The 26,251-nt window shown below is 40.3% G+C and overlaps 2 protein-coding genes across 3 annotated transcripts; one reads left to right on the top strand and one right to left on the bottom strand.

Annotated features, from left to right (window-relative positions):
* The first annotated feature begins 1,416 nt into the window (after positions 1 to 1,416).
* On the top strand, positions 1,417 to 15,663 carry LOC142593069 (mediator of RNA polymerase II transcription subunit 1-like). The gene is made up of 16 exons (XM_075706554.1): positions 1,417 to 1,465; positions 2,761 to 2,864; positions 3,982 to 4,066; positions 4,436 to 4,490; positions 4,962 to 5,094; positions 6,184 to 6,212; positions 8,500 to 8,571; positions 8,665 to 8,739; positions 9,907 to 9,977; positions 10,788 to 10,853; positions 11,341 to 11,449; positions 12,171 to 12,295; positions 12,655 to 12,767; positions 14,542 to 14,737; positions 15,084 to 15,179; positions 15,638 to 15,663. Exons 1-16 carry the CDS (start codon positions 1,417 to 1,419, stop codon positions 15,661 to 15,663), a joined length of 1,404 nt encoding a protein of 467 aa, XP_075562669.1.
* Positions 15,664 to 18,675: 3,012 nt separating this feature from the next.
* On the bottom strand, positions 18,676 to 22,858 carry YAE1 (YAE1 maturation factor of ABCE1). Of its 2 annotated transcripts, none has more exons than XM_075705635.1 (4): positions 22,826 to 22,858; positions 21,554 to 21,872; positions 19,837 to 19,958; positions 18,676 to 19,427 (listed from the first exon to the last, which is right to left on the bottom strand). In XM_075705635.1, exons 2-4 carry the CDS (start codon positions 21,668 to 21,670, stop codon positions 19,001 to 19,003), a joined length of 666 nt encoding a protein of 221 aa, XP_075561750.1. In that variant the 5' UTR covers positions 21,671 to 21,872; positions 22,826 to 22,858; the 3' UTR covers positions 18,676 to 19,000. The 2 variants fall into 2 exon arrangements, with proteins under 2 accessions (XP_075561750.1, XP_075561749.1); XM_075705634.1 differs by lacking the exon at positions 22,826 to 22,858 and adding an exon at positions 22,784 to 22,808.
* Between the last annotated feature and the right edge of the window lie 3,393 nt (positions 22,859 to 26,251).

Here is a 26,251-nt window from a genome sequence, read left to right as displayed (position 1 = left end):
TACTTTTATGCTTATTCAGGACATGATCAAACCACTGGAGTCAGTATCAAGATCACAGAGACTCCAATGAGCTCTGAATCAGGGCAAACACTTCTGAAAATTATCACAAAAATATTAAACACTACCAGGTTGTGGTTTGTCATATGTGCACACACCCATTCACATGATCTGGGCTGAGGCAACCTGCTTAGTTTACATGGCCCGTAGCACATGTTCTTGCCCAGCAGAAAACATTTCAATACATTGTTCAAGCAAACCTAAAGTAAAATGCCTCTCTAGAAATGCTGAAAACGTGTTCAAATGAATGCACCAAATCACAGGTAAAGCTCATGATTATATCTATAGTCACTTCTAATATCAGTTTTAAAAATAAATGAATATTTAATAGCATAAGCCAAGCTAATAACTTTAGGGAAGTGTGATCTACCACAATTTACTTGGTCACCTTTCACCTCCTCTATAAAAGCTGAAATGCAAGCATATTTAACTCTTTCAGCTGCATTGGCTTTCCCTAAGTAATATGCTTGACACCTGGCTGTTTGGAGACAAATACTGCTTTTTGGCACATACCTTATACTTCTCCTGGGATTCTTTGGTCCATATGTAGTTTTCTCTGTGATCTTAGCAAGGCCACCAGACTGTTTACTTTCTACTCAGGTACCTACACATACAAGTCCAAGATCATCTCCCTTACGTGTTATGTGACTAGTTCATGCACTGCAGTCTGACTGATGACAGCTGGAAACAGAAAGTATGCTGTAAGACATCTTGAAACACTGCCACACAGGGTTTATGTAGGAAACATGCTCTTCTTGCTGTAGACCTGGCATTCCCTGGTGACCAAGTTTCAAGCTAGTGCCTGTACAAAGGTCCAGGATTAAACCTTGAACCTCACACTGCCATTGTGCACTGATTCCTATGTACAAGGAAACTAGCAACAGGAGGTGGCCACAAAAGGATGCACAGATACAATGCAAACATTATAGATAGCTATAGTCTCTCTTTTTCCCCCCTTCCACCACTGAGCTAGACTAAAAGCTCCCTTATGGAGTGCTTCCCTGTTTTGCTGAGTGATTGTTGCTATCATACCTCCTTTATACCTGCCTTTCTTCCCCAGTTAAATTCAGTCTTTTCCTGAGAATGCTACACCTTCTGAAGAGATGGGGATAGATATTATGCCTTCTCCTTAGGACTTAGATATGGAAGAGCATGACTGACAAGGTACCTCACTGCTGCTGAAAATTAGCAGAGTTGAGAGGTGATGCTGCTGTGCTTATCAAGCTTCTCAAGTTCAAACACTAACCCCTGGGGGCCAGTTTTGTGAGGGAGCAAGCCTTCTGCCTTGCACAGCACCTGTGGGTGCTGTGGTGCAGGTGCTACAAGTAGGAGCCCTGGTTTCTTGTGGTGTGGATGGAGATGGAGGTACAGGGTGGGCTGCAGCCCTTCTGTAGGCATCAAGGCATGGGTGAGTGGGAACATTATTGGGGGTGTGTTCCCCAGTAGGGGTGCTTGCAGGAGCTGGTTGGGGTCCACTGCTCCCCCTTTCTCCAGCTGGTTGAGGTGGCCTGCTTTATAGGGGACTATGGTTTCCACTCTTTCATCCTCCCAGCAGAAGATGCTGCTAGCCCTGACTCACCATCCCTGCTTGGTGTATGCAAAGCATAGAGAGGTCCCTCTCCTAGTCTGTCTCCCTGCCCCCTGCAGCACTGCTAGCACAAAGGGGACAATTCTCTGTGGCTGTTGTGCTCTCTAGGTCAAAGAAGCACTGTGTAATGTTTCTTCTGGTGCTAAGGGGCAGAGCAGAGTGGTGGCATGTTGCAGGGACTCACTTACCTCTTATTAATCAGTCTGGAGTCTTCCTGCCTGTCTCAGGCTGATGTATTCAGAAGTTCACTCCAGGTTTACTCCTGATGGAATTAGGGGTAATGGATGCACCATATCTCAGCAAAAAACTTTCTTTGAGCCTCTGGATTCTGTGTAATGCCAGAAAGAATATTTTTAAGGACACTCATGATGGGCTGAAAATGTTCCTTCTCCTGGCCCCATTCTCCTTCCTTGCCATCCCAATGAGAAAAAAAAAAAAAAAAAAAAAAAAAAAGTTGCAACTCTGCATTGAGATTATCTCTCTGCAAAATCACAGAATAGTTTGGATTGGAAGGGACGTTTAAAGGTCATCTAGTCCAGCTCCCCTGCAATGAGCAGGGACATCTTCAACTAGATCAGGTTGCTCAGAGCCCCATCCAACCTGACCTTGAATGTTTCTAGGGATGGTGCATCTACCACCTCTCTGGGCAACCTGTTCCAGTGTTTTACCACCCTCATCATCAAAAAAAAAAAAAATCTCTAATTTTTTATCTTTAAACAAAATTAGCTCTAATGAGCTCTAGGTGGGTGTAGAAATCTGGATGCCTGAAACCCATAGCAAGGCCTTGGTATTTATTAAGAACACACATATGAGATTGTGCATAGGTAAAGAAAGCCTAGTTGTTTAACAAGCTGAAGATCGGGCTGCATCTCTGTATTTAATATTGAGAATACTTGCCCAGATAAAATCTCCCCCTGTACTTTTTCTGTCAGAAGTCTTAGAAAAATGAGGTATTTGTCTGCAAAATTCAACTCAAACAATTTTTTTCTGCCTCCTCTTTTGAAGCATAACACCTATGACCTTGGCAAGTTTTTATATTTTTCCTCCTCCAACTTTTCCAGTTGCCAATGTAAATACATGCCATTATATTTAAAACATTTTGACATGTTTTTCAGGTGCTGTGACAGCTATTTCTACAAATGCTTTAATGGAACAGTTGCATTTAAAATACCAACAAAAACCATGGTCTGAAACTCTGAAACTTGTCCATTTTTGCATGGTAAGAATTGCAGATTAGGTGAGAGAAGGATATGTGGTGTAAGAGCAGGTTGCCACGACGATTCAAGAGTGCTTGACTTTCAACCACTCCCCCCACCCCAAATGCTGGTGCCTATTATAGCCTGGCTCCTGATTTTTCTTACAACAGTGGATTAAAAAAAAATTTCCTGCATTATTTTAACACTTTAGAGGTTGTTTTTTGCATTATTTTAACTCTTCAGGATTTAGCGCTGATTGTCTAATACTAATTAATTGTCTAATACTTTGGGTTATTTTCCATTCACTATCATTAGCACATTCATAGTATTTCATATTCAAAGACTATTTCTTGCCCATAGGACTGGGAGAAAAGACTGTTTTCCAGAAACTGGCCTGAAACCTGCTATCTAGACTCTCTCCTGCTGTGATATACCTTAAGTCGTTCCATGCTTCCTGCCCTTCCAGTAGCCAATTATATTTAAGAATCATCTTTGCAAAAAGCAGATTAGCACAACTGCTGTGAGTTTAGTATAAAAAGTCCCATTTGTTTCCATGCTTTTATTAATGCTTAACTAAAGCCTTACTCTGAAAACAATGTCCTGAGTTTGAACATAGTGAAAACTTTTCAGCAGTTAATGTTCTTTGTGAATTGAAGTGTGAAGTATGAGAAGTTTTCAGACAAGCTAGAAGAGAAGCTGGGAGAGTTTGCTTGCTACTTAAGTTAATATCTTCAGCTGTAACTTGCACCCTGACTCTAACCAAGCACACCTTTGGTGCTTATTGATCTCTCCTTTTCACTCAGGCAGATTCTTCCTAAAATAAAAATCTAAGTATTTTCTTAGTTGATCTCTAGTATCACGGTGAAATTAGCTGACATAGCTTGTGTTCAGCTTGAAAGAAAAGGGAATGGAAATCCATTGTGATACATAATTACTGCACAATAGGGTCTTCACGAATCCATTCAGTGCTGCCACTTTAGAGATAGCTACAGTCATAGGTCACTTCTATGTTTGACAAAAAGAAATAAGTAGTGTTTTATTGTACTGGGCATTGTTGTTCTGTGTCTTGCATGCAATGATATTCCTCTTTGGCTAGTAATTTAACTCTTTCTCTCTTTCTTGTTTTCACAAATGTGCTAGGATAAGCCGCTTCAACAGCCTGTCGGTGATGCTGCAGGTAGTCCATTGCTCTCTTGCATGGAGAAGATACAGAGGACGTTAAATGGTAATGATCTGTCAGATAACTCAAAGTGGTTTTTTTAATATTCTATGGAAACTACCCATCCTTCTCTATCGGTGATGTTCTGCACAAAGGGGTCAAATGTACAAACGTGGAGGTGGATATGACACAAGAGACTTGTGACTCATCTTTGGGCTAGGCCTTCAGGCTATAGCTATTCTCAAAGTCTGAGAATAAGCTCTACCCAGCACAGTACTCATTAATCATAGGGTAATAGTTGTCATCAATAATGAGAAGTCATGCAAGAAATACTATTTTCTCATTACCTAAATCACACCCTTTAAAGCGGGATAATACTGGTTCTACTTCTTGATCATTGCAGCCTGATTAAATAACATTTCCGGTTTTTTGTAGCTAAATCTTTGTTTTCTGTGGTGAACAGATTGGAATCTTTATCCAAACAAAAAGGGTAAGTTTGTTTATGAATAAATGCAAATGAGCAAGCATGGCCCCAAGTCCAGTGAGGAATACCATCTGGATGGCTTGTCAACAATATTTTTTTTTTTTTTAATCTCAGTCTTCTAACAGAGTGTATTACTTCAACGGGCATAACTGCCTGTTTTGATTAGCCCTTTTTGAAGGAGGTTGTTGGGTGAAAAGAAGGCATGCATGCCTCAGTCCCAAAGCTACAGGCTGAGGTAAATAGTTTTCAGCAAACCAACATGATAATGCAAAGAACAGAGCACAAATATATTGCCTGGTTGGATACTTTTCAGAAGCTGAGCCAAGGAAGAGTTATTTTTGAAGCATCCTTGGCGTCTCTTCCCACGACCAAGTAAACTATACTCATTTCCTTTCTTCATGTGACAGAATTTTTAGAAATACAAGCCTTTTTTTTTTTTTTTTTTTTTTTTCCTTTTTCTCTTTCCCCTCTCCTCAGGCTTAACGCTCATGTTAGCCCCAGTGGGACTGCCTGCTACATAACATCAAACATGTTTTATATAGAAGTTCAGCTGGAGAAGGATGGAAATGTGATGGATGTGAAGTTGGCTCACCTTGGAGAAGCTCCTGTGGTAAAGTTAATTTTCTGTCTCTCACCTCCCTGTAGTCTCCCACCTGGCCTCCAGCTGCCACATCAGAAAGTCTTAGGCTTCCTTTTGGTCTTGTCACACCTGCCAGCCTGTGCATGACACTAGCTACCTCTTTAGGCATCTGAATCTCCCACTTAAACTTACAAGTCAGTTACAGATACTAAGTACTGTAGCGCTAAATATTAAGGTAAAACTCAGCTGACATGCCCACCTTCCAAGAATTTTATAGTACCCTGCATAAATATTTGTATTCTCATACTTCAATGTTATCAATATACAGTAAATAACAGGGTCTTAAAATATTTTCCTACCAAGTTGTAATGCAATATATATTCCCAATGGACGTCTTGGAGCTGTTACCAGAGAGTCTGTTTTTCCTTCTGCCTTCTTTAGGAGTATGTGAATTGCTACTAATGGGGATGTTTTTCTTGCAAAATTTCTCCTTAAAATATGGGCAAAATATCACTCTGCAGTTCATATACCATGTTCTGCAGTTGTTCAGTGTTACAGACAATCCTTCAGATCAAAGATAAAACAACAAAGTCTTGTGGGGGGGTGGGCAGCATAAACTCCGATTTTTATCAGTAAGTATGCAAATTGTTACATTAATTTGGAGTTAATTTAGTCCCTTTTTTTTCAGTTGTAGTCAGCCTAGGAATTTCAAGTTGTTCTGTTTAACCAGCACAGGGCTGCTGATCAGTGAGTGCTGGACAATATTATTAGGATGGAAATGCATATCCAGAGAATTTTAGCACAGTAACTGCCAATAAAAGAAAAACTGGCAAAGATGAAATTTTTTTTTTCTGGAAAGAATTTATGAACAAACGATTTCTGTTAGTTTTATCCTCTTCCACAGAGCCTTTGTTTTTCTAATTAACATAATAATACTATGTTTTAACTATTGTAATGTTAGTCTGGGTTTTGTTGTTTGATTGGTTGGGTTTTTTTAAGCTAGCCATTCAGCTTATTAAAAGTAACAGGGAACAATCTTATCATTACCAATGAAATGCTTTTAAGAGATGTTTCACAAAGGATGGTAAGAAACATGACACTCCTCTCTTATTCCTGTAGGTTTGTGATGACTTGGTGCAGCATCTAAGGTAAAGAATCATTCTTGTTGAATGGAAAGGAATTCCTGTGTCTTGTGTTTCTCTGAATGTTGTGGAGAAGTCAAGGCTAGAATGGTTTCAGTGTAAGAACTGAACAAAAAAAACCCCAAAACCAACAAAAAACAAACAAACAAAAAAAGCAAAAATCGGGAAACAATAATATGAATCCAGGAAAAACCAGAAGAACTGACACCGTTTGAGATTTTATTTCATGTGGGAAGTTGGTTCCAGTGCTCTATATTGGAAGTTGGTGGTTGTTGTAACTGTTATTACCCACCTCCAATTTGTAAATTCAAGGCTAAACCTGCAGCAAATATAATTTTGAAAAGATACTCCAGGCCTTACTTATTTCTCAAGTCATTCCACTGAAAACAGCTAAATTGCATCCGCTTCAATGGAGCAAGCAGCAAGAGTAATCCCCAATAGATTGGCTCTAGCTGCCAGTTGAACACAGCCTTTGAATACTGGCATTTGTGTTGATTGCAAGACTTATAGAACTACTTGGGCCCATAATTTTGGAAATGGACTGATGATGACAATTGAGAACTGGCAGATTTACAGATCCAAACCAGATATTACTTTTCCCCTTCTCCTTCCATCAAATACTAAATAGTCTTTTACTGTCCTTATGCAAATGTCTTAACTACATGTCCTTCAGGCTTCTGTCACAGCAATGAAAGCAAGGTGATATCACATGGCCTGTTTTCCTTTGCAAATGCGTAGGAGGAGATGTTACTTTAATTTTCTCATGTAGCAGTAAGGCACTATATATATCTATTTTTTTAATTACCACATTTTGTTCTGTCTGAATAGTTGCTGTTCCAGGTCAGGCCACCACCTTAAATGTCCATTTAGAGTTCTCCAGCCAATATGATCAAGGTTCCAGGCTTTACTAATAATAGATTTAATATTTAAGAAATTGGATTCTTATTCAAATACCTTGGCAGAACAGTTGAAAAGGATAGTAAAGAGAGAAAGAATAATCATTGACCTTGCATATTTCATTTCTCTGCTATGTGGACTTGTAATGCATCATCAGTTTTTCTAGCCCTCCCTTTCCTCAGAAATGAAGTTATATTAGCTTTATGGGTGTAAACAGCTATGTCTTAAAGCTTCAACTTGCATTTTCCTAGGTTTTTGACTCCCAGTGATGTTAACTGCCAGCAGTTTGGCTCTGGGTGATGGCATATAGTCACCATTGGCACTGTGGGTACTACTTGTCTGCCTTTCTGTTTTTGTTAGGATTGGACACAAAGGGCAAGTATCCCTTCTTGGTGTAGTATTTTATTTGGTTGTAAGGCAGTTTGTTATATGTGTAATGTTTCCTGTGAGTCTCAAAGTAACTATAAAATCATGATGAACCAGCCAGCTAATGCTTAGGCTGGTGCTGTGCCTGTACCTGCATGCCTGCTTCCCTCCCTTTTCCCTGCTTCCCCACTAGTCCAGTTGGGAAGAGTCATGGAAGAGCTGAGTGACTTGCTTAGGCTTCTCTTTGGAAAGGATTTGTCCCAATGTGAAAACCCAGGCAGGCTTATTTGGTCTCTCTGCTGATCCACATTGCAGCCACATCTGCACAGCAAGGGAAGGTATGTCTTCTTGAGTACAGCCCTCTGTGTGACTGCAGCACTGGAGAGTTTAGTAAAGCTTGTAAAGTCCACTTAGAATCCACTTAAGCAGGTGAGTAAATACCTGGTGGGTTAGTCTGAGCAGAGCTCCAGGCTATCACAGCTGGTCAGAATCTGCAGGAATTCAGGGTTTTGAGCAGTCTGAACCATTCTTTCACAAACTTCTGCAAGCCACTTGTCCCCTGTTCTTTTTTTGATTGATGTATCTATCAATTGTATTTAAGATCTGTCTCTCTCACAGGTGCTGTGAAGTGCAATATTAATACAATCCTTGATATTTTGATGAAAAGAATAATGTATAAGTGCATTGTATTAGGGAAGTGTTACTACATGACTAGCTTTATCAGAACATCAGGAAAAGTGCTTTGCAGCGGATGAGCTGTCAAATTTGTGTATCGTGCATATCTATTGCTTTCAGTAGTGCATATTTAACCAGTGTCAGCTATAATTACATTGCTTTTTGCAGCAGAGCCAAGGATTCACATTTCCTGGTATCTTCTAAGAAAATTTAAAAGCAGTACTGCTACTTGCCAGATCTGATAAGGAGGGGGCCTATGCCACTCTGAAATGGTGCTTTTTCTATCAAGCTAGATATAAAAGACTTATTATCCATCTCATTTAGTAGCACGATAGCAACTGTTTCTTTTTGGTAGGATGAAGAACTACGATGCCTTTGGAAAGATTCTAGAAGACTTGTCAAATCTGTATCAAATTCCAGGAAACAGGTTGCAACTCGTTTTCACTTGAAAAACTTAAAATTCATAGCCTAGCTTTTGGTTTACTTACAAAAATAACAATTTATCTTCTCTCTCTCCCAGCGAAATGAAAGCTAAGGGATACCTTGCTTTGCAGGCCCTCGAAAAAGATCTTTATTCAATGTCTCTTCTAGACAGGTAACTTGAAGTCTACCTCCTTCTCCCTTTCCCCCCACCCCCACCCCTTAATTTCACTAAACCCCAAGTTAACTGATGTAATTATAGAGCAGGATGTGGAAGGCTAATGAGTTTTCTCCCACTGGAAATCTTCAAGCCTTTCTGCAGTTTGCCAACCCTAGGCACGCCAAACAAGACGATCTACTGAACTCCTGTGCTTTATCAAAAACTTGCTGGGAAACTGGCTGGCTGCAGAGCTTGGGTGTGTGTGCATGTGACCACCCACTAGGCACAACCGGTGCATCTGAAAGTCAGCATTCATGTTTAGAACTCCCTGTGGCAGAAGTAAAACATACCCAAACAGCAGGACCCCAAAAGGTATCTCATTTTGTGCTCAGGTTTTAGATCAGGAGTAGTGGATGCTAGCTTTCTTCCTTCCCTTCCTTTTCTCATTTCTCCTTTCAAAGAGTAGGATTACAGATAGATGGGGAATGGATTTTTCCTAAACCCTCTGGTAATTGTACCATGATTGTCATTCTTTTCAGAAAATCAGAGTTGAGGGCAGTGCTTTTCTTTTGGATTTTTGAAGCATGTTTTTGGATGCTTATTAAGTACTATCGGCAAGCACGGCCTTCTGTAACTTGAAACACTCTTGGCTTATTTTTGTACAGTGTTCCCTTACAAAGCATACTAACTCCATGAACAAATATACTGTACCCTTGCTGATCACTGATATCTCAGTAAATATTATTTATGAGTTAAACAGATTCTTTGTCCCATATATGATATAAGTTAATGCACAGCTATGTAATTGTACGGCTGTATGTATTCAGCTGTACAATCACATTTGAGGTTAGAGATTGGTTCTGTTGAGTTATCCAGGTTATTTCCTCACTCTTTGCTTAACCTGCCACTCCAATGTTTTTGTCCCCCTTCATTTCTGGTAAACAGCACATCAAATTGCAACATGAAACAGATCAGATACAGAGTTGAAACTGGAAGCCCAAGTCCTAGGAGTAATGCATGAGTGGAATTATAGTGTTTTGGAAGCTGTCATAACAAATGGAGACACAATCTACTTCCAAGAAAGCATCGTCTCCCTTTGATTAAGGGTGCAAATTATCCTTTACATTAGCCTAGCTAGCACTGCAACTCAGAAAACACTAATCAAGATGTGTTTTGAACTAGAACACAAGATGTAAACAGAGTTACTGAAGTACTTCATGGAAAAGTAGGACACCTGGTGCCAAGAACTGGAGGTGATTTTTTTTTTTCTTTTCTTTCTTCATGGATGCAAAGAATTGTAATAAAAAACCCTACTGAGTTGATCTTTGTTTACAGTAAAGATCCTCTATTATAAATAAAACCTGCTGTAGGGACTTGCTGTGTCTGTATTCTCAGATACTGTACAGACATACAGAAGGAGAAAATACAGAGGCCAGGTGGTTTATCAGCTACTGCAACATTGACTTCACAGCAGCCTAAAAGCAAAGCCAGCAATATTCTGAGGTTATGTGGGAAACCACAACTTGGGAGTAACCGTGAGGTGACAGTGGTAGTAAATAAGATAATATTCATGTTGCCTGAAAGGCAAATACAGTCAGTTGACAAGTTTTTTGGCTCATCTACACTGTCAGATGTGAGCTTTAACTGTTAATGTGTTATAGTTCATAAAAGTACTTCTAATACATGCTACCGCTATCCTGTTGCACAGCTTGGTGTGAGTGTCCCTTATGCAAATCTTACAACTTGCTCTTCTATTTCAGGCTAGTCTCTGAAAGCTAGCAGTTCAGCTAGTATTTTTAAGGCTGAACAACAGGTTATTGTGCAAGAGATAGAAACTTAATCTAATCTTTTCAAAGATGTCTGATGACTTTATACACTGAGGGCTTAGCTGTTAAATGCTGACTAAGAAAATGCTGTGATTTGAACATATACTGTAATACTCATGAGGAATCCCCTTCTGCCCATCTACACCACTCTTGTTTTTTCCCCTTTGTGTCAAGCTGCATAATAATGTATTTCCTCTATTGACATGTCTACTAACCTTTTTTTTTTTTATTCCTCAGGAACTCCTATGAACATTGAATTTTACATTTCTCCCTATCAAGTTTTGGAAGCAGAACTAAATGCTGGTAAAGCTAGAAAAGCAGAAATAACTAACGTGATAACTTTTTCAGCACTACCTGTTTCATTAAGCAAAGTTCATTAATGAAATACAGAAATAAGATTTAAAATTCTAGTTTAGCAGAATGATTTATGTGATGCACTTCAGGACAATTATAATGCATACCAGGAAACTACTTTCTCATTTCTTGGCTGTTGACCCAAATTGAGGTGAGAGCAATATCAAACAAAATAACTGCCTAGCCAGCATGAAAATGACTGGTGGTTGCTTGATCTGTTTTATGGCATGACCCAAAAGCAGCTATTGCTGCCTATCACAATTGGGCAACTTTGGTGTTTTGCGTGTGGTCTGTGCAGGCTTCTCCTTCCTGCCCAAGCCATTGTGGCTGTAGGATGGATCTGACCTTTAGAAGACCTTGCCATTGCGTGTTTTGTATGCCTAGGATTAACCTATACTGACACGAAGAAAATAATGCAGTTCTCTTTCTCCCGCAGGTTCCCAGGTATGTGGAACAAAAACAGTTGTAACTGTTGAAGGCACTGATACACTCCACAAACTTCCACTTTCTCCACTGCTTATAGATTCTCAAGCTGGAGAGGACGGGTGAGACTCTGGGCACTTCTCAATACAGAAATGGATTTACAAGCCACTGGTACTAACCTCAGCATAACTTACATTTAGCCTCTGCTAAAACAGGAAGCTCTGTTTTGTTGATGGCATTATGCTCCATAGCTACACCCTCTGTAACCTGTGGCTTTTACAGTTTCCCCAAATGGACTTTAAAGTTACTGTGTTCATATTTAACTGTGTCAGTTGCATTGAACTATAGATTTATTCATAGATTTGAAGCCAGAAGGAGCCACTGGAACAACATTACCTAACTTCCTAGTATTCAACAAGCAACTCCCGCATGGTTTCAGAATAAATAAAGCATATATTGAGGGAGATTACACCTTAACTATACAAAATAGTTTGTCATCCCATCATGGATACTGACACCTCATGTCCCTCTACCTAAGTGCTAGGCTGGAGGGAGAGGTCTGTAGTCATTCTCCAAAATAAATCACTGTAGAACAATTTATAGCAAACATCCTTGTGCACTGTTCCTCAGTTTCTGGTGGCTCACTTCTCCTTTTTTCAGTCTTCATATTAACCTTGTTTTAAATGCTAAAGGCCATAGTTGTGTTTATAAAGCAAAACTTTTCTCAAGACAGAAAAAGTATAGGATGTAGTAAACCACTCAGGACCTGATAGTGGCCTTGCACTAAGAGTCCTTGTTATGTCAATTTCTGTAACAAGCTTTCATTCTGACTTTTTTTTCCAGCAACCCTGCTTTTTTGCCACTGACTGATGAACTCAGCATGGATTTGCAAGCTTTTTTTGTGTTGAAGTTTCACCAGCCTATTCCTATGTCTTCATACAGTATTGAAGAGATACAGAGGCTCACAGGCATGTTATAATTGTTTTTAAGACTAAGTACTTCTGTGACTGCATTGCTTACCTGCTTTTTGTTTCCCTGTGTTAATGTTGTAAGAGGAAAAACTGGTTTCTGGGGCAGAACATGTTCTGTTCTATCAGCCCAAGTGTAACATTCTGGCCACCAGTGCAAAACACAGAAGTTCTAAGAAAGGTATGACAGTTACAGGCAAAGCTGTTAAACGCTCTACCTCAAATTCCCATTAGCAAAGAAGGGAATAAGAAAGGAGATTAATGTTTTTGTCTTTTCAAAACATTGGGTTTGCTTTTAATATTAGCTTTCATGTACAGTCGTAAGCTAAATGCTAATTAAAAAAATCACCTGGTTTCAGGAATTCAGATTACTGGCTTGAAACTAGCTCCTCTGTATGAGCTGATTGTTCAGTCTACCCTTAAAGAAAAATGCAGTGAAGACTTGTCTACACATAAATCTTGTTTCTTTGTGGTGAGTATAGTGTGCATTTGACACACACTCTGCCCTTACGCAAGATATATACTGAATTATATTTCCCCATATGGAAGCAAGGCAGACTTCCCAGAATCCCAACAGTATTTAAATGCTCTTTAGGAAATAATTCAAGTTATTTACAAAACAGTTATTAGACCCTTTCAAGTAAGTGAGCTTCTCATCCTCATTAATGAAACACTGCGTGCATGGCTGCTGGTCATACTAATTTGTCTGTGTGTAAACCAAATATTTACTTTTCTAAAAATTGCTCAGGACTTTCCCTCTTTTTAAGGCATTAATGATAAACTTATTGGCTGGTGTGAGGAGCAAGTCCCAAGATGGTACTTACCTAGATTTTTGAAGGTCTTTGTCATGCTGCATGTCATGCTGCATATCACGCTGTTTTAAAAAAAAAGATTTCCTGATCATCAGGTAACACTGAGTATACTGATTCCTTTTAAAGGGGCTGGCAGGAAGAAAAGTGTAAAGTGTTACGACAGTGATGTCAGTTATTATCTAGAGCCATGGTTGTTATAGATGGCTTCCCTTTTAATAACTGTTTTATTGAAAAATATTTAATTTAGGCTGCATTAGATGTAGAGGAAAAGTTTTATAATAGAAAATGGTGGCTAAGATGCTTTCCGCCAGACTTATGTACAGGGCAATTACGAGACAAGCTTGGAAGATCTACTTTTTTTGCTAGGAAACTTTAATTTTGCAATTCATGGCAACAAAAAGGCACTTCTTTCTCTTCTACTAGCAGTGTTAGCAGAGCCCATTGCCTACATAGTTCTTGGACTTCGAGGTGGTGGTACAGAAGGTAGTAGTAGGTTTACACCATGCTAAAATAAGGTTTGGCAAAGCTCTCCTCTGTAAAACCCATAAGATGGGATGAATTTTTAATTTCCATTACATACACACAAAAGGTTCTAACTCTTCAGCAATTCCCTAAAATATTAGTACTTGCTGTGAGATTGTTTTGCTTCTGAGTTTGAAGATTTTATTTCTAGAAATAAATTACTAAAGAAATAAATTATTAAATTGAATTCTAACCTTGAAAGGAACGTAGGAAAACCCCTTTTGCTCCATGCACACACAAGGAAAAGCTTTTATTCTGCTCTTCAGCTTTTCTTAATGTAGACCTTGCTAATTAACTGCCCTGCCCTATTCTTAAGGTGACAGTTCCCATTTGGCATCCTGAAGTAGGTAACACAATATTGCACTTCTAATTTTGTCACAGAATCACTGTCAACATGGACAGGTGGCAAATTTTTCTTATTATCTCCTCTTCTCCTCTTCAAATGAATCATCAGGAGATATTCTAGCCAAGCATGCTTCTCCAAAGAATGCAGTAGTGATGGAGGGAGGAACAGCATATGATGCCCCAAAGAGATTTCAGGCAAAACTGCTATCCTATTTGTACAACTATCAACCAGCACTACTATGATATTCTTCTGAGAGAAGATCTTGGTTGTTAACATTTCTGTAGCCTACAGGGGTCTTAAGAGCAGTTGGAAGAATTGGCAGCACTTGAACTCCTGACCACTTAGAGTGGTTTATTCACCCAGTTTGGTGCATTTGGAGGGAGAGTGGATCTCATTTAGCTTCCTCTAAGGATTGTATTTCTACTGAAATGCAGAGAGACATGAAGAGCATGCTGGAAGCGTGTCTTCCAAAATTATTTTTGCTGTCAGACTGTGCAGTTGCCTGATAACATCAAGCTTTACTTTCTTGTTTTCATTCTTTAAGTGTCACCGTATTTGTTGTTCAGTCTCTTCCAGATTGCCCAAAACACTGTTACTTCATAAACAAGGGCTCAGAAAAATCAGATTTAGCAGGAGCCTTGGTCAGTAAAATCCCATTTAGCCATCCAAAGTGTGTGCCTGGCCTAATAGAGATTCTTCGACATCAAGTGGCATATAACAGTCTTATTAGCAGCTGTGTCTCTGAGAAGCATATAAATGAAGGTAAATTGTGTGGTTGGAAGTAATGGCAGAATATTAGAGAGAAACTAGCTTCTAAGCTGGATGTTAACAGATTTACTGCTCCCTTGTCAAAGCTGTCATTACTTATGGAGTATTTCAAATGATTAAAAAATCCTTAATTCCAGTATTACACTCTGTTGAATATCTTTTTTTTTTTTTTTTTTAAAAATCCTAGGCCTGACACTTCTGTAAGTATAAACTGAGATGCCAAAGTAATGAATAATTAGATTCTACTGTATCAGTATTTTTTTAAATTCTGGCATGTGATTCAGCAACAAGAGTCCAGGTTCAATGGGAGGATATCACTAAATAGTAATTTTATTTCTAGATGATTCAGAACTGCTTTACTTTGAAGTGGTACCACACAAGAACACCAGCTTTTCTGTCTTTTTCCTTCATCCTGTGAAAGAGAATTTAGCCTGTGGTATGTGTGGAATAATTGATACTGTCCTCTTTACTGGGCTGACAAGGGACTTCGTTCTATCTAGGCTCTTGCACTACGCTTCTCAGTTACAAATACATTCTAAGGGCTACTGTCAATGGTGTGCAACCCATGCAAAACACATAGTACTTGTGTATAAATTGTTTTCTAAAAAGTGTTCTGTACTCAGCATAAAATAGAAAGTAAATGCAAATATTCAAGTCCTATTGTGTCTTGGCCTGCAGTTAATTAATAAATTGTAACTTCTACTATTCCCAATTTAAGTATATTAAGAAAAAGCAAGTCTTATGCAAGCATTGCTGCAAGCCCCTTCCCATTGACTTCACTCCTACTTCTCTTGAAGCATCAGAATGGATGGTTTTCAATGCCTATAAAAATGTTTATTTTGAAATACTTATATTCTGTCCTTTCTTAGTGTTAATTGATGTTATAACCTCCAGAGAAGTCCAAAGTCACCTTCATTTAAATCCTCAAGATCCAACTCTAAATTCTAATGATGACTTTATAGCAAGAGCTGTGAAGCGGTAAGTAGTTTTATTTTATTTTATAACAGTTGGAATGAACCTCAGATGTCCATTTAATGGAAATATCATGTGCATTCACAATGCCATAAACTCGGCAACAAGAAAACTTCACTCTAGTGAGATAGAGAGTGAATAGTGAGAATAAGTTACTTTATCTTAAGCATCTCTTTCAAAAATTTTAAGCATTAATAGTGATGGAAAGTGTTTCTAGCAGAAAGCATGTGGGGCAGGGAAACACTTTTGAATGAAGGGAGTTTTACCTTCCATAAAGATGCTTTTTTTCTTTTGCAAACATGCTTTTCTGAAGACTCTAGCTGATGATAGTCTCATGACTGGTGTAACTTAAAATAGCATGGAAGGGACTTTTTCCACATCTACGTAATACCAATTGGTGCTTCTTTTCAGAAAGTGAGGTGTATATAGCATGTCTACAACACTGTCTCTGGCTTGTTTTCTGAAACAAATTCCAAGAGAGGCAAGTTGCTGTGATACATGAATATATGCTAGAGAAAGCACTAATTCAGTTGGCATAAGCTAGTGTACAACTATTATCTATTTGATGACAGCAAGATCAATGTAGGCTGGATTTTGAACCTGTTTAATTAGCCTGCCCTGTCTTAAGTCACAGGATAAGAGATAGATACTATTCCTGGAACCAGGTAACTCTATTGTTAGAGTGGGAAAAAAACCTCCTCTAGTGCAGATAGTGTTTTAGAGAAGATATGCTCTGTACCCATCTTATACAAAACATGAAAGTTACAATTATAAAACTCAGCAAGAATGAATATATTGGAATATTATTAGTTTAGGTTTTCATTAAAAGCACCCTTATGACTTGGGGTTTTTTGACCAAACCCTCCCACTCTTTCTACCAAAGCTTCTTTTGCACCACCAAGCTCAGAGATCCAGCACTTGATTTCATTGTGTCAACATGTTTCTGGTACAGCACATGTAATTGTATTGTAGTTAGAATGTAATGCCTATTAGGTTGTACAAAGCAAAAAGATGCAAGGAGGTAGTGCTGTTTTTTACCACAGGTATCATTCAGGTGTCACCTACAGATTAAAAAAAGAAGTATGTTGAAGAACGGACAAAGTCTGTAGTAGTGACTTATGTTTTGTTTCCTCTTTCAGTTGCATGTCAGTCCCAGTTGTCATGAGAGCTATTTTCAGGAATGCTGCCAAGGTGAAAGCTGGTAGTGAAACACAAGATACGGAAGAAGATATGAAACAAACACCTGAACTACCATATGAGCAAATTACGGATTCCAATAGTCTTGAAGAAAGTCTTTCTGTGGCTGGTCAGCAAGATTTGGTAGTGACAGAAACACCAAGCATTACAGGCAGCCTGAAAGAAAATCTCTCCACAGCCAAATTGGAAACTGTGGGTGATAACATGGAAAAAAGTGACCCCACAGTAAGCACAGAAACTTTGTGCAGAGTGGAGGAAAGTAATTCCACAGCTAGTACAGAAGCTGTTATGATAGATAAGTAAAACACACAATCTATTGTTTGATAATCAAACAAGAAAGAAATATTTTCCCTGGCATAGATTGCTTTTGCAGAAGTAGTTGAAGAGAACTTGGCAAGCTCACTGTCTACTTAGTAATTTGTGAATGGAGTTTCCTCTTTGCACACTATTAAATACATAGAAGTAATACTCTTGAATTTGCGTTTTTAAACTTCCAAATTTGTCAAGTCTAACATTGCTCTAGTAACCTTTACTTTTGTCTGCACCATATTCTACCACAGTGTGGAAGAAATTTCTAACATACGTGATACAGGCTATAACATTGCACTTGTAGAAAAGTAATGTTTATTCATGTCAGCATTATGCTAAATGAATTGAGAAAAAGAAAGTTGTCTGAACAATTTTGTACATACATAATTAATGCATACAGTCCACTGTTTCAGAGTTTCAATAAGAGACCCTTAATTGCAGTTCTGTTTTCCCCTAATGCAGAAGTGGTACTGAATGGCAGCCAAACTTACAGTCTACCAACTCCATAGCAGGATAATAGAGCCTTTAGTAAGAAAGTTGTAAACTCAGTCTCTGAAAATCAAGTAATTTTTGCCTTAGCTTTTTTCTGGCCTCAAAGTATAAAACTGTTTTGAGATTTAATTTTTTTTTAAAAAAAGTATAGTTAAGTCAGCTGTTTAAAATTTCAGTTTGTCTCTGTCTAGACCTGCTTTGTCTCAGACATCAAGGAAAGTTACAAGCAACTTAACAAGTAAACTCCTAGCTTACTGTAAATCAGTTTAATTAGTGTAAAACAGAGATAGGCATTCACAAAGAAAAGACTTCCTGACCAGAGTAATTCACAGCTACAGCTAAGGCAAACAACAGGAAAAGAAGTCAAATATAGAATGTTGGCACAGAAATACAAAGTTGTCAGAAATATGCATGTGTGGCTGACGTTTCTAAGAGAAGGTGACTAAGCGTGGCTTCCTTGAAGAGTTTGGGAAAAACACTATGGGAATGAGGGAAAGAGAGTTCAGCCTAGAAGAACTGGCAAAATAAATACAAAAATAACACAAGGATGTTCATTAGACTGGAAACGTGATCAGTGTGGTCTAACAGGGTAAGAGTAGATGGTCTAACAGTAAAACAATGGAATTGTCAGTAATTCTGCATTTAAAGAGAATGGTGTGTTTTCAGCAAAAGTGAAATAAATAGAACTGTATGAGGAGGAAAAAAATAGGTTTTAACTGTGAAAGTGCACTGCACAGTGGTTACAAAAGGTAACAGGAAGAATTTGACAAAAAGTGAAAAATGTTTTATACAGTGACTAGAGATAGTCACAGCACTCTAGAAATCAGCAGCAAATCCTGTTCTATTCTGCAGAGACTTAACATACCATCAACAGCAGCTTATTCTGCAAAAATAGCTTGTCCATAGCACTGGGCATTTATTTTTTGGATATTAGAGGGTACCTATTTAGAAGGGCTATTTAAGGGACCTGCTCCATTTCCAAACTGCTACCAAAAGAGAAAGTGAAGGTGAAATGATAGCTTCTGACAAAAACAGAAACATGTTTAGTAAATCTTTGTAGAGCTTTAAAAGTCATTTCCCCTTTCTGTGAAAGTCATGTTTAAGATTGGCTCCTGGCAAAAATCTTCTTGCTTTCAAAGCATGGTGAAGATTTACAGAAATTACCTCTACGGGGAAGTATCAAAATCAGAATTCCCTAAAATTAAGTGATGCATCAGCCTGTACATGGTCCACAAACTGAGAATCAAATCTAGCTGAGATAATTTTAAATACCATGAGACAGAAAAACTAATGTTCCAGTTGCTGCACATGATGGAGTATATCCAGTGATAAGCCCAGTTGTTCTACTAGCCAAATAGTCTGCTTTTTAACCCAAGCAAGGGTTGACCTTTCAGGATCTGTGCAGAGTTTTGCCTTGCTGCATGCAGACTGCAAGGAACCAACCTCACCATTATTTCTACAAATGTTTTCACCAGAGCTGCCAATGTCTTCATGTTTTCCAGCTTTAACTTCATTGTACGCTGTCCCAGCTGGAGCTGTGTGATTAAGGTCCATGTCCTGAACAGAATCTAAAATGTGTCCGATATGTGGCTGTTCAATAGAATTCAGATACTTAAGCACATCTTCTTCATGCCTTCCAACCACATCAAGGAGATTATTTATCTTACTTAAAGCAGAATCATGTCCATTAAAATGACACCAGGATAACAGAGCACTGAAAAATGAAGAACAAAAACAAAAAAAGTGATTACAGGTACCCACACAGACCTCCAGTTATTGAAGGGAGATAGCAATGTGACAAGATATCTATACTATATAAATGTTTAATTCACATTTTCTGGGAAATTCAAGCAGTAGAACTGAATATTAAGCTTAAAGATGTAGATTCAGATAATTTTGCAAGAGCAACTGAAGGAGGATTTTTCAGAATGATCACTCTACACCCAGGTAGACAATTCCCTGTATTCAAGACCTGAGAATTCTCAGGTTGCTCTCTTTGGACAGATTTACAATGCACTTTTTTTTTTTTTTTTTTTTAAATTAAAACAAACAAAAAACTGCATGCACGCTCCCTCCATACACACCCTCCCCATGCACATGACCTTAAGGAGTTTGTAACCTACTTCAGGGTTCCTCTGAACTGGCCACATGTAACCATCAGCTCAGCACCGTGTCTGTAACCTTGATTAAAGCCTTCCTGGAGTGCAAGTTCTTTCCCAGCCTCAATTCCGTCCCTATAGCCTTCCTATAATAAGAGTAGTGAAACAGGTTGTTAACAAGATGAAAAATTGGAGCTATGACAATTTCATAACGATAAAAGAAGTTTCAACAAGTATTCAGTCTCTTAAATTACTGCTTCTAGATTTGAACATCCCTCTCTACACCTCCGCTGTCAAACCAAAACATGCTTTTTGCAGTGCATATGATTTATTGATCTGTAAGATCCAGTTCTTTTCCAAAAGGATCAGAAGGTCAGACAATAAGGAAAGTATTTTTAGAAACATCAAAAAATAAGACAAATCTGCAGGAAATCATACTTGCTTTTATGATGACCAACTCCTTTATGAAAAATTCCTTAAAGAATACCACATATAGATTTCTAGATATCTAAAAATACATAGGCTGCAAAGACTCCCCTCTAGCAGAGGTACTCTCCTGTCCGTAATCCATCTACCTGTTTTCACAAAACTAATTATTGAGCCTTGCTTCTCTATTTGCTGAATCTCACTCAATTCAAGAGTTATCTCGGAAAAAAGATGGTGACGGAGTGAGTTACATATAAATACACATAACATTGCGATTGCTTTCTGTAAGAAACAGCTAATCATTGTAATGCAAATTAATTTCTTTATATTCTAATCACTTTACCATATAAAGTAGAATAATTCTTTTTTTCACACCAAAATTGCAAGTTTTAAGAGTGAAAACTTCTATTCGCTCATGGGAGAAGAAAACTGGTGGCCTTGCTAGAGAAATAGCTGGGAACAAGAATGTTTCTTTATTTTGCCCAACACACAGCTCTAACCTCAATAACATTTTATGATTTTGCAGTATCTGCTTATAAAATACCAGAGGGATTTATGTAACAACACTAAACAGCCCCTTAAGAGAACCAGTCTTTTCAAGGGACTCAGATGCAGGAAACTTTTCCTTGGAGAATAATAGAACAGCTCTGTTGTAATACCCTTCCTCATCAACAGCCCACACAACAGCTTCTATTCATGTTCTTCAGCCACATGCTGTTCACCCATGAGCAGAGGAGCCCTACTGGCCCCACTCTCAATGATAACGCATCTGTTGGAAGTAACCTGAGTTTATGTACTTGTTTTGTTCCCTGTAGAATTCCAGGGAGGGAAGGACTGCGGAAACCTATTTTCATAAAATGTATTTTCCACTAGGAGATAAATAAGCCGCAGAACTACCCACCCCACAACATCCAGTTGTGGTTCCACATGGAGTCACACACCTTAAATCTGACTGATGAAGAACTCCACTTAAAAACCCAAACACCTCATATTTCTTTATTAGCACTGTTCACACCTACAAGTATGAAGCAAATAGCTCGCATCAGAATTTAGCACTGCCTTTTACAAATGCACACGGTTGTACAGAGGGAGCCAATGTCTTTTGGTAAAACAGTACTTTTCTCTGACAGACTACTAGGATAGTTTCGGTAAATCCCTGCTAAATTTTCCTGAACATTCAGAAGAAACTAAGCCACAATAACTTTTAAGCAGCCACTCTTAGTTTTCCCTTTAAATCAGCCATATGTATATCAAGGTATGTATCAGTAAATCTAAAATGGTTATAAAGACTATTAAATCATTGTTATAGAAATACCTTTAATCTTTTTTTCATGGTGCTGTTCCATTCTTTCTGTAGTAGATACATCTCATCTGCCTCTTCATCAAATATATCCTCACTGGATCGGCTGACTGCAACTTGTACCCAGGACATAACAGCAGTGATGACTGTGACCTCTGCTTATGTGGTAAAAAAAATACTGAGAAACTCTGAAAGGTCCTTCTGGCTAAGTGTCAGATTACAAGTATAGGCAAAAAATGTGAGTTCTGAAGAGAAGTCATGTATGGAGCTGATTATTCAACGTGTACATTTGTTTCCACATGGAAAATGGATGCTGTTTACCATCAGGGTGCATCTGTCAAGAGAAGAGTCATATCATCACTGCTAAAGCCACTTCTGTTATTTATGAGGACAACTTAAGGTAGTAGTTTCTTCCCTTTTTATGGCAGTGACACGCATATGCACATCAAACGAGCATTTTAAAGTGTTGCTAGTACACGAACAGCAGGCAGAAACAACTTTATGACTCGATTCTGACAGCAGCTGATGAATAGCCCCATATAGCTTCCATGCAGTGCATTAAGTTATAGGTAATTGCCTGCAGAGCTAATAACTGGCAAAGACTTTCACCTTTGATTTTCAGTTTCCTGGTTATGCCAAATACTTAACCATCTTATAACTCTTGAGTAGAAATACTCCTTTATATTTTGAATAAAGAATTAGCTAGTTCTACTGCAGAGGGAAAAAGACATAACTGGATTATTTCATCTTTTCCACTGAAGAAAACCTTACGATGCCACTCACAAGTAATTCATTGCATGGGTGAGAATTCATACAACCCACAAATGCTGTTTCTTGCAGAGGCACCAGTGGCTCTGAGGGAACCGAGGGCCGTAAGGGCCACCAAGCGCCCGGCCACGCTGCTTTTCCCGGGACACACCTGGCTGGAGCCTCGCAGCCTGCAGGCTCCCTCCCTGCGGGGAGGCAGAGATGCACCCCACCGGCCCCACACCTTTCCAGCCAGCAGATCGCAAAACCATGCCTCAACACGCCAGCGCCGCGCTGCCCAAACCTCGGCCGAGCCCACAGGCCCCCCGTCGCGGCCCCGGCCAGGCCGCGACCCGCCATTTCACGGCCGGCCCCTCAGCCCGGCAGCCACCCAGCTCCCCACAAGCCGCCGCGCTGCGGGGAGCCGTCCTTCTCCCCGACCTGGCGGCAGGCGCAGCCTCGCCTCGCCTCGCCTCGCCTCGCCTCACCTCACCTCACCTCTCCCGGCTGCTCGCTCAGCCCCACGCCCCGTCCCCTCACCACAGCCGCCGCACAACAACGATCTACCGCTCCCTGGGGGCCGCCATCTTGGCTGAGGGCAAACTCGCTACGTTGCTGTCGGAAGCAATAGGGGAGCGGCAGACATGTTGGCCGAGGGCAAGCTCCGTGCAGGCCACTGTTAAACCGCCGCCATCTTAACCAGCAGCCCCGTGGCTTCAAAGCCCGTCTGAGACACTGGAGGCGGGCGGCCATCTTGAGTGCGGGCACAGCCTCGCATCCTCCTCAAGGAGGCGGGACGGGACCGGGGGGGCCGGCGGCCCCGCTGCCCGAGAGTCGGTGGAGGAGGCCGAGCGCTGGCGGGGGAAAAAGCCCTTTCTGTGAGCCCCCCTCCCGGCTCTCCAGAGCGAGGGGCCCGTGGCTGGCCCAAGGCCTTCCACAGTGCCCTCAGGCCAACTCCGGGGGGAGTGTGTTCCCCGGGTCACGGAGGTTTTGTCCTCTTTTCAGTCATACTTTTTTTTAAAAATATGCCTTGTTGGCTTCTGAATCCTCAAGGTCCTTATGTGTCAAGTGTGCTTTTAAGCGGTCCTCTGCACGGTTTAGGCAACACAATAATAAATCCATTTTAATATGAAGGGTGCCAGCAGGAGTCAAGGGTTACATTGTTTGCTTCTGTTAGAGAAAGCAGTAACATCCTGACATAAATACAACAGAATCATGTGTTTTCCTTGGTGCATGCTGCATTTAGCATATGAGCGTAAGTTTAAAGTTGGTTAATCTTCGTAAACATACTGTGCATCAGCCTTGAATTCAAGTCGTATGTTTCTCCAACTTGCCAACTCCTGTTCCAGTAAACGCCCTCGGGTACTGAGTGCTTCTGCAGGTCCCTGAGCCAAGCACAACGCTCCTCATCTGGAGAGGCTTCGTCCCTGTTCACCAGGCTGGCCGTGGTGCCGCCCTCGCCCGCGGCGACTGCCTGGTGTCCCGCCGATGGCTGGTGAGATTCATTACAGCAGGGCTAGGGACGCCGCTGCAGATGACAGCAGAGCCTGGCCTCGCACGGCAGGTACTGCGAGATGAACCATCGCGTGCTGCGACTCGCACAGCCACAGCGCTCTCATTCCTCTTGTCCCTTTTGTTTCGCAGAGGCAGCCTGTCCTCCTGCTCGTGGCGCTTCTTGGATGCTTGCTGCTCGTTGTATGCTGAGGTGTGAGTAGCCAAGTAACCCAAACCTGTCTAGAAACTGGTGTGTCAGGGGATGAAATGACACTGGTGCCTTTGGATGGCCAGAAATGTGCGTATCTGTTCCTCAGCGATTACTGTGCGTGTCCATGACTGCTGATTTCCTAGCTCAGTTCTACCACTTCCACCTCCTGTCTGGTAGAGGCTTATTTAGCTAGCTTTGCCACTTTTTTAAACAGGTAACAATGCTGAATATAGCCCGCACGCACAAATGCACAGTCACAGAAAAGCTCGAGACCCCCTCATGACCAGTCATAATGGCACTACTAAACCTGGGTTAACCCTTTGCTTATCATCTTCCACTCTGTCCCCTCAGCCTCTTGCTCTTCTGGAAAACATACACAGGTCATGCCTCAGGGTGACTGTGAATTTCCCAAATTCAAACTATCTCTGTTTAAATGTCTTACACTTACCAAAGCTGGTCATTCCACACAGATGTTTGTGTAAGACAAATCCTTATAAACATGAGAAACAATGAAGAAAGCTCATATTCCCACCCCTTTCTCTTAGTAGTTGTGGGTGGGTAACTTGGTGAATCATATTGTATATGTAGAGCAGCATTGTTGGGTTATGAAGTGCAGTTGCAACTTGAAGACAAGTTGATTGTCTGCTGATGACCTTGACAGGGCTGCCGGCAGGACTCGAGGCTGAGGTGTAGTGCCTCAGGGTGTGGATGTTTTCCACACCTATGTGTGTTCTAAATAAAGCAGTGTCTGCATATTGTGGTGACACTTTGTAATGACACATGCCAAAGGATCAAAACATGAGAACAATCTTTCACAGACTACAAAAGAGTTGTGGCATTTTTGCAGAATAAAGAAAAGTTACCTGAAAATGTAAAAACAAAGAAGTAGTTGATTTGTGGCCCGTTGTGAAATTTTTCACTGCCATATCTAAGATTAAAAACTGGCTAATTTTAGGCTTATGGTATCTGTTATACCAAAGGTACCTCTGAGCCATGAACATGCTTGGCTCAGCAGTTACTCCCTGCGCACCTGGCGTAGTGGGGAGAAGTTTCAGGGGGGCCAGTACACAGTCATGCAGAGCTTAGGACTACCAACGGGTTGCGGGAGATCATTGCAAAGGATTTCTGTCAGCTTCATCTTAGCGGTAAGGTTTCCCATTAAGCAATCAGCCAAGAGTGATGGCCAAAAGTAAAATGTTTGAACATAGTGGCATGGGCTGCTCCTTTACACTGTTGTTACTGTACATGATGCTTCAGATAAAGCATTGCTCCCATTCAGATCATTATTACACACTCTTGTCTTTCAGTCATTGGTGCCTCAAACCCACACTGGTGGGAGCAGCCAATGGATTTCATCATAATGCACAGAGACACCTCAAGATTTCAAGCTTTTTTGAAGGGTGGTTGATTACCATAGCCAGGACTTGTGCTGTGTATGGGCTACTCTGTGGGGCAGGATGATCACATTCTCACTAGGGTAATTTCTGTTGCTGTGTACTGCTGTCCGGCAGCGTTGAGCTAAGGCTTGTGAAGGGCCCAGGGTAGAGGACTATTTACACCATAAGTTGTTCATACAATGCTTGTTGTCACGGCCCAACAGAACTGTGTTTCACTGGCTCGAATTTTGGGAGTAATAGAATCCTTTTAAGAAATCACAGCTCTTAAATGGTACTTGGATGAATTTCAAGAGCACTTAAATCACTGTTCACTTGTTCTGTGTACTAAACAAGACTAAAACATAATGGGAAGGAGTAAGCTATTGAAATGTGAGGAGAATGAAAGCCACCAATATTTAATAAAGATGGTATATGCATTGTCACCAAACATCGCACAAAGTTTCTGAAGAGCTTTAAACCATAAGTCCCTCCCAAAATGTGTATTCTGCCTGTGGTCAGGTCTGTAGTCTTCTCCAGGCATCTGACTCTACTGACTGGTCAGATTCTGGGCTGTTTTTCTTGAATATGGTGGATAACAAGGCATTGGTAGGACTGCCTACAACAGCAACGAGAAAGACATACTCATGCTCACATGCAGCCTATGTCTCTGTCCTGATTTTGCCTCTCTGCATTTTTCCTTCATGCAAGGGGTGGTGAGGTTGTGTACTGCTTGTCTGGATGTTGCAATAATAATACAGTGACCTCCAGTGCTTAAATCCTTTGCTTCCAGACCTACCACAGAGAAGGAAACAGTGAGCTAACAAGTTAACTGCAAGGTCATAGGCTTAATGAGGTTTTAAATATTGCAGCTCACACCACAGGAGA

The sequence above is a fragment of the Pelecanus crispus genome, chromosome 2 (genome assembly GCF_030463565.1).
Source record: "Pelecanus crispus isolate bPelCri1 chromosome 2, bPelCri1.pri, whole genome shotgun sequence".
NCBI lineage: Eukaryota > Metazoa > Chordata > Aves > Pelecaniformes > Pelecanidae > Pelecanus > Pelecanus crispus.
This window is presented reverse-complemented; position numbering and strand designations above follow the sequence as displayed.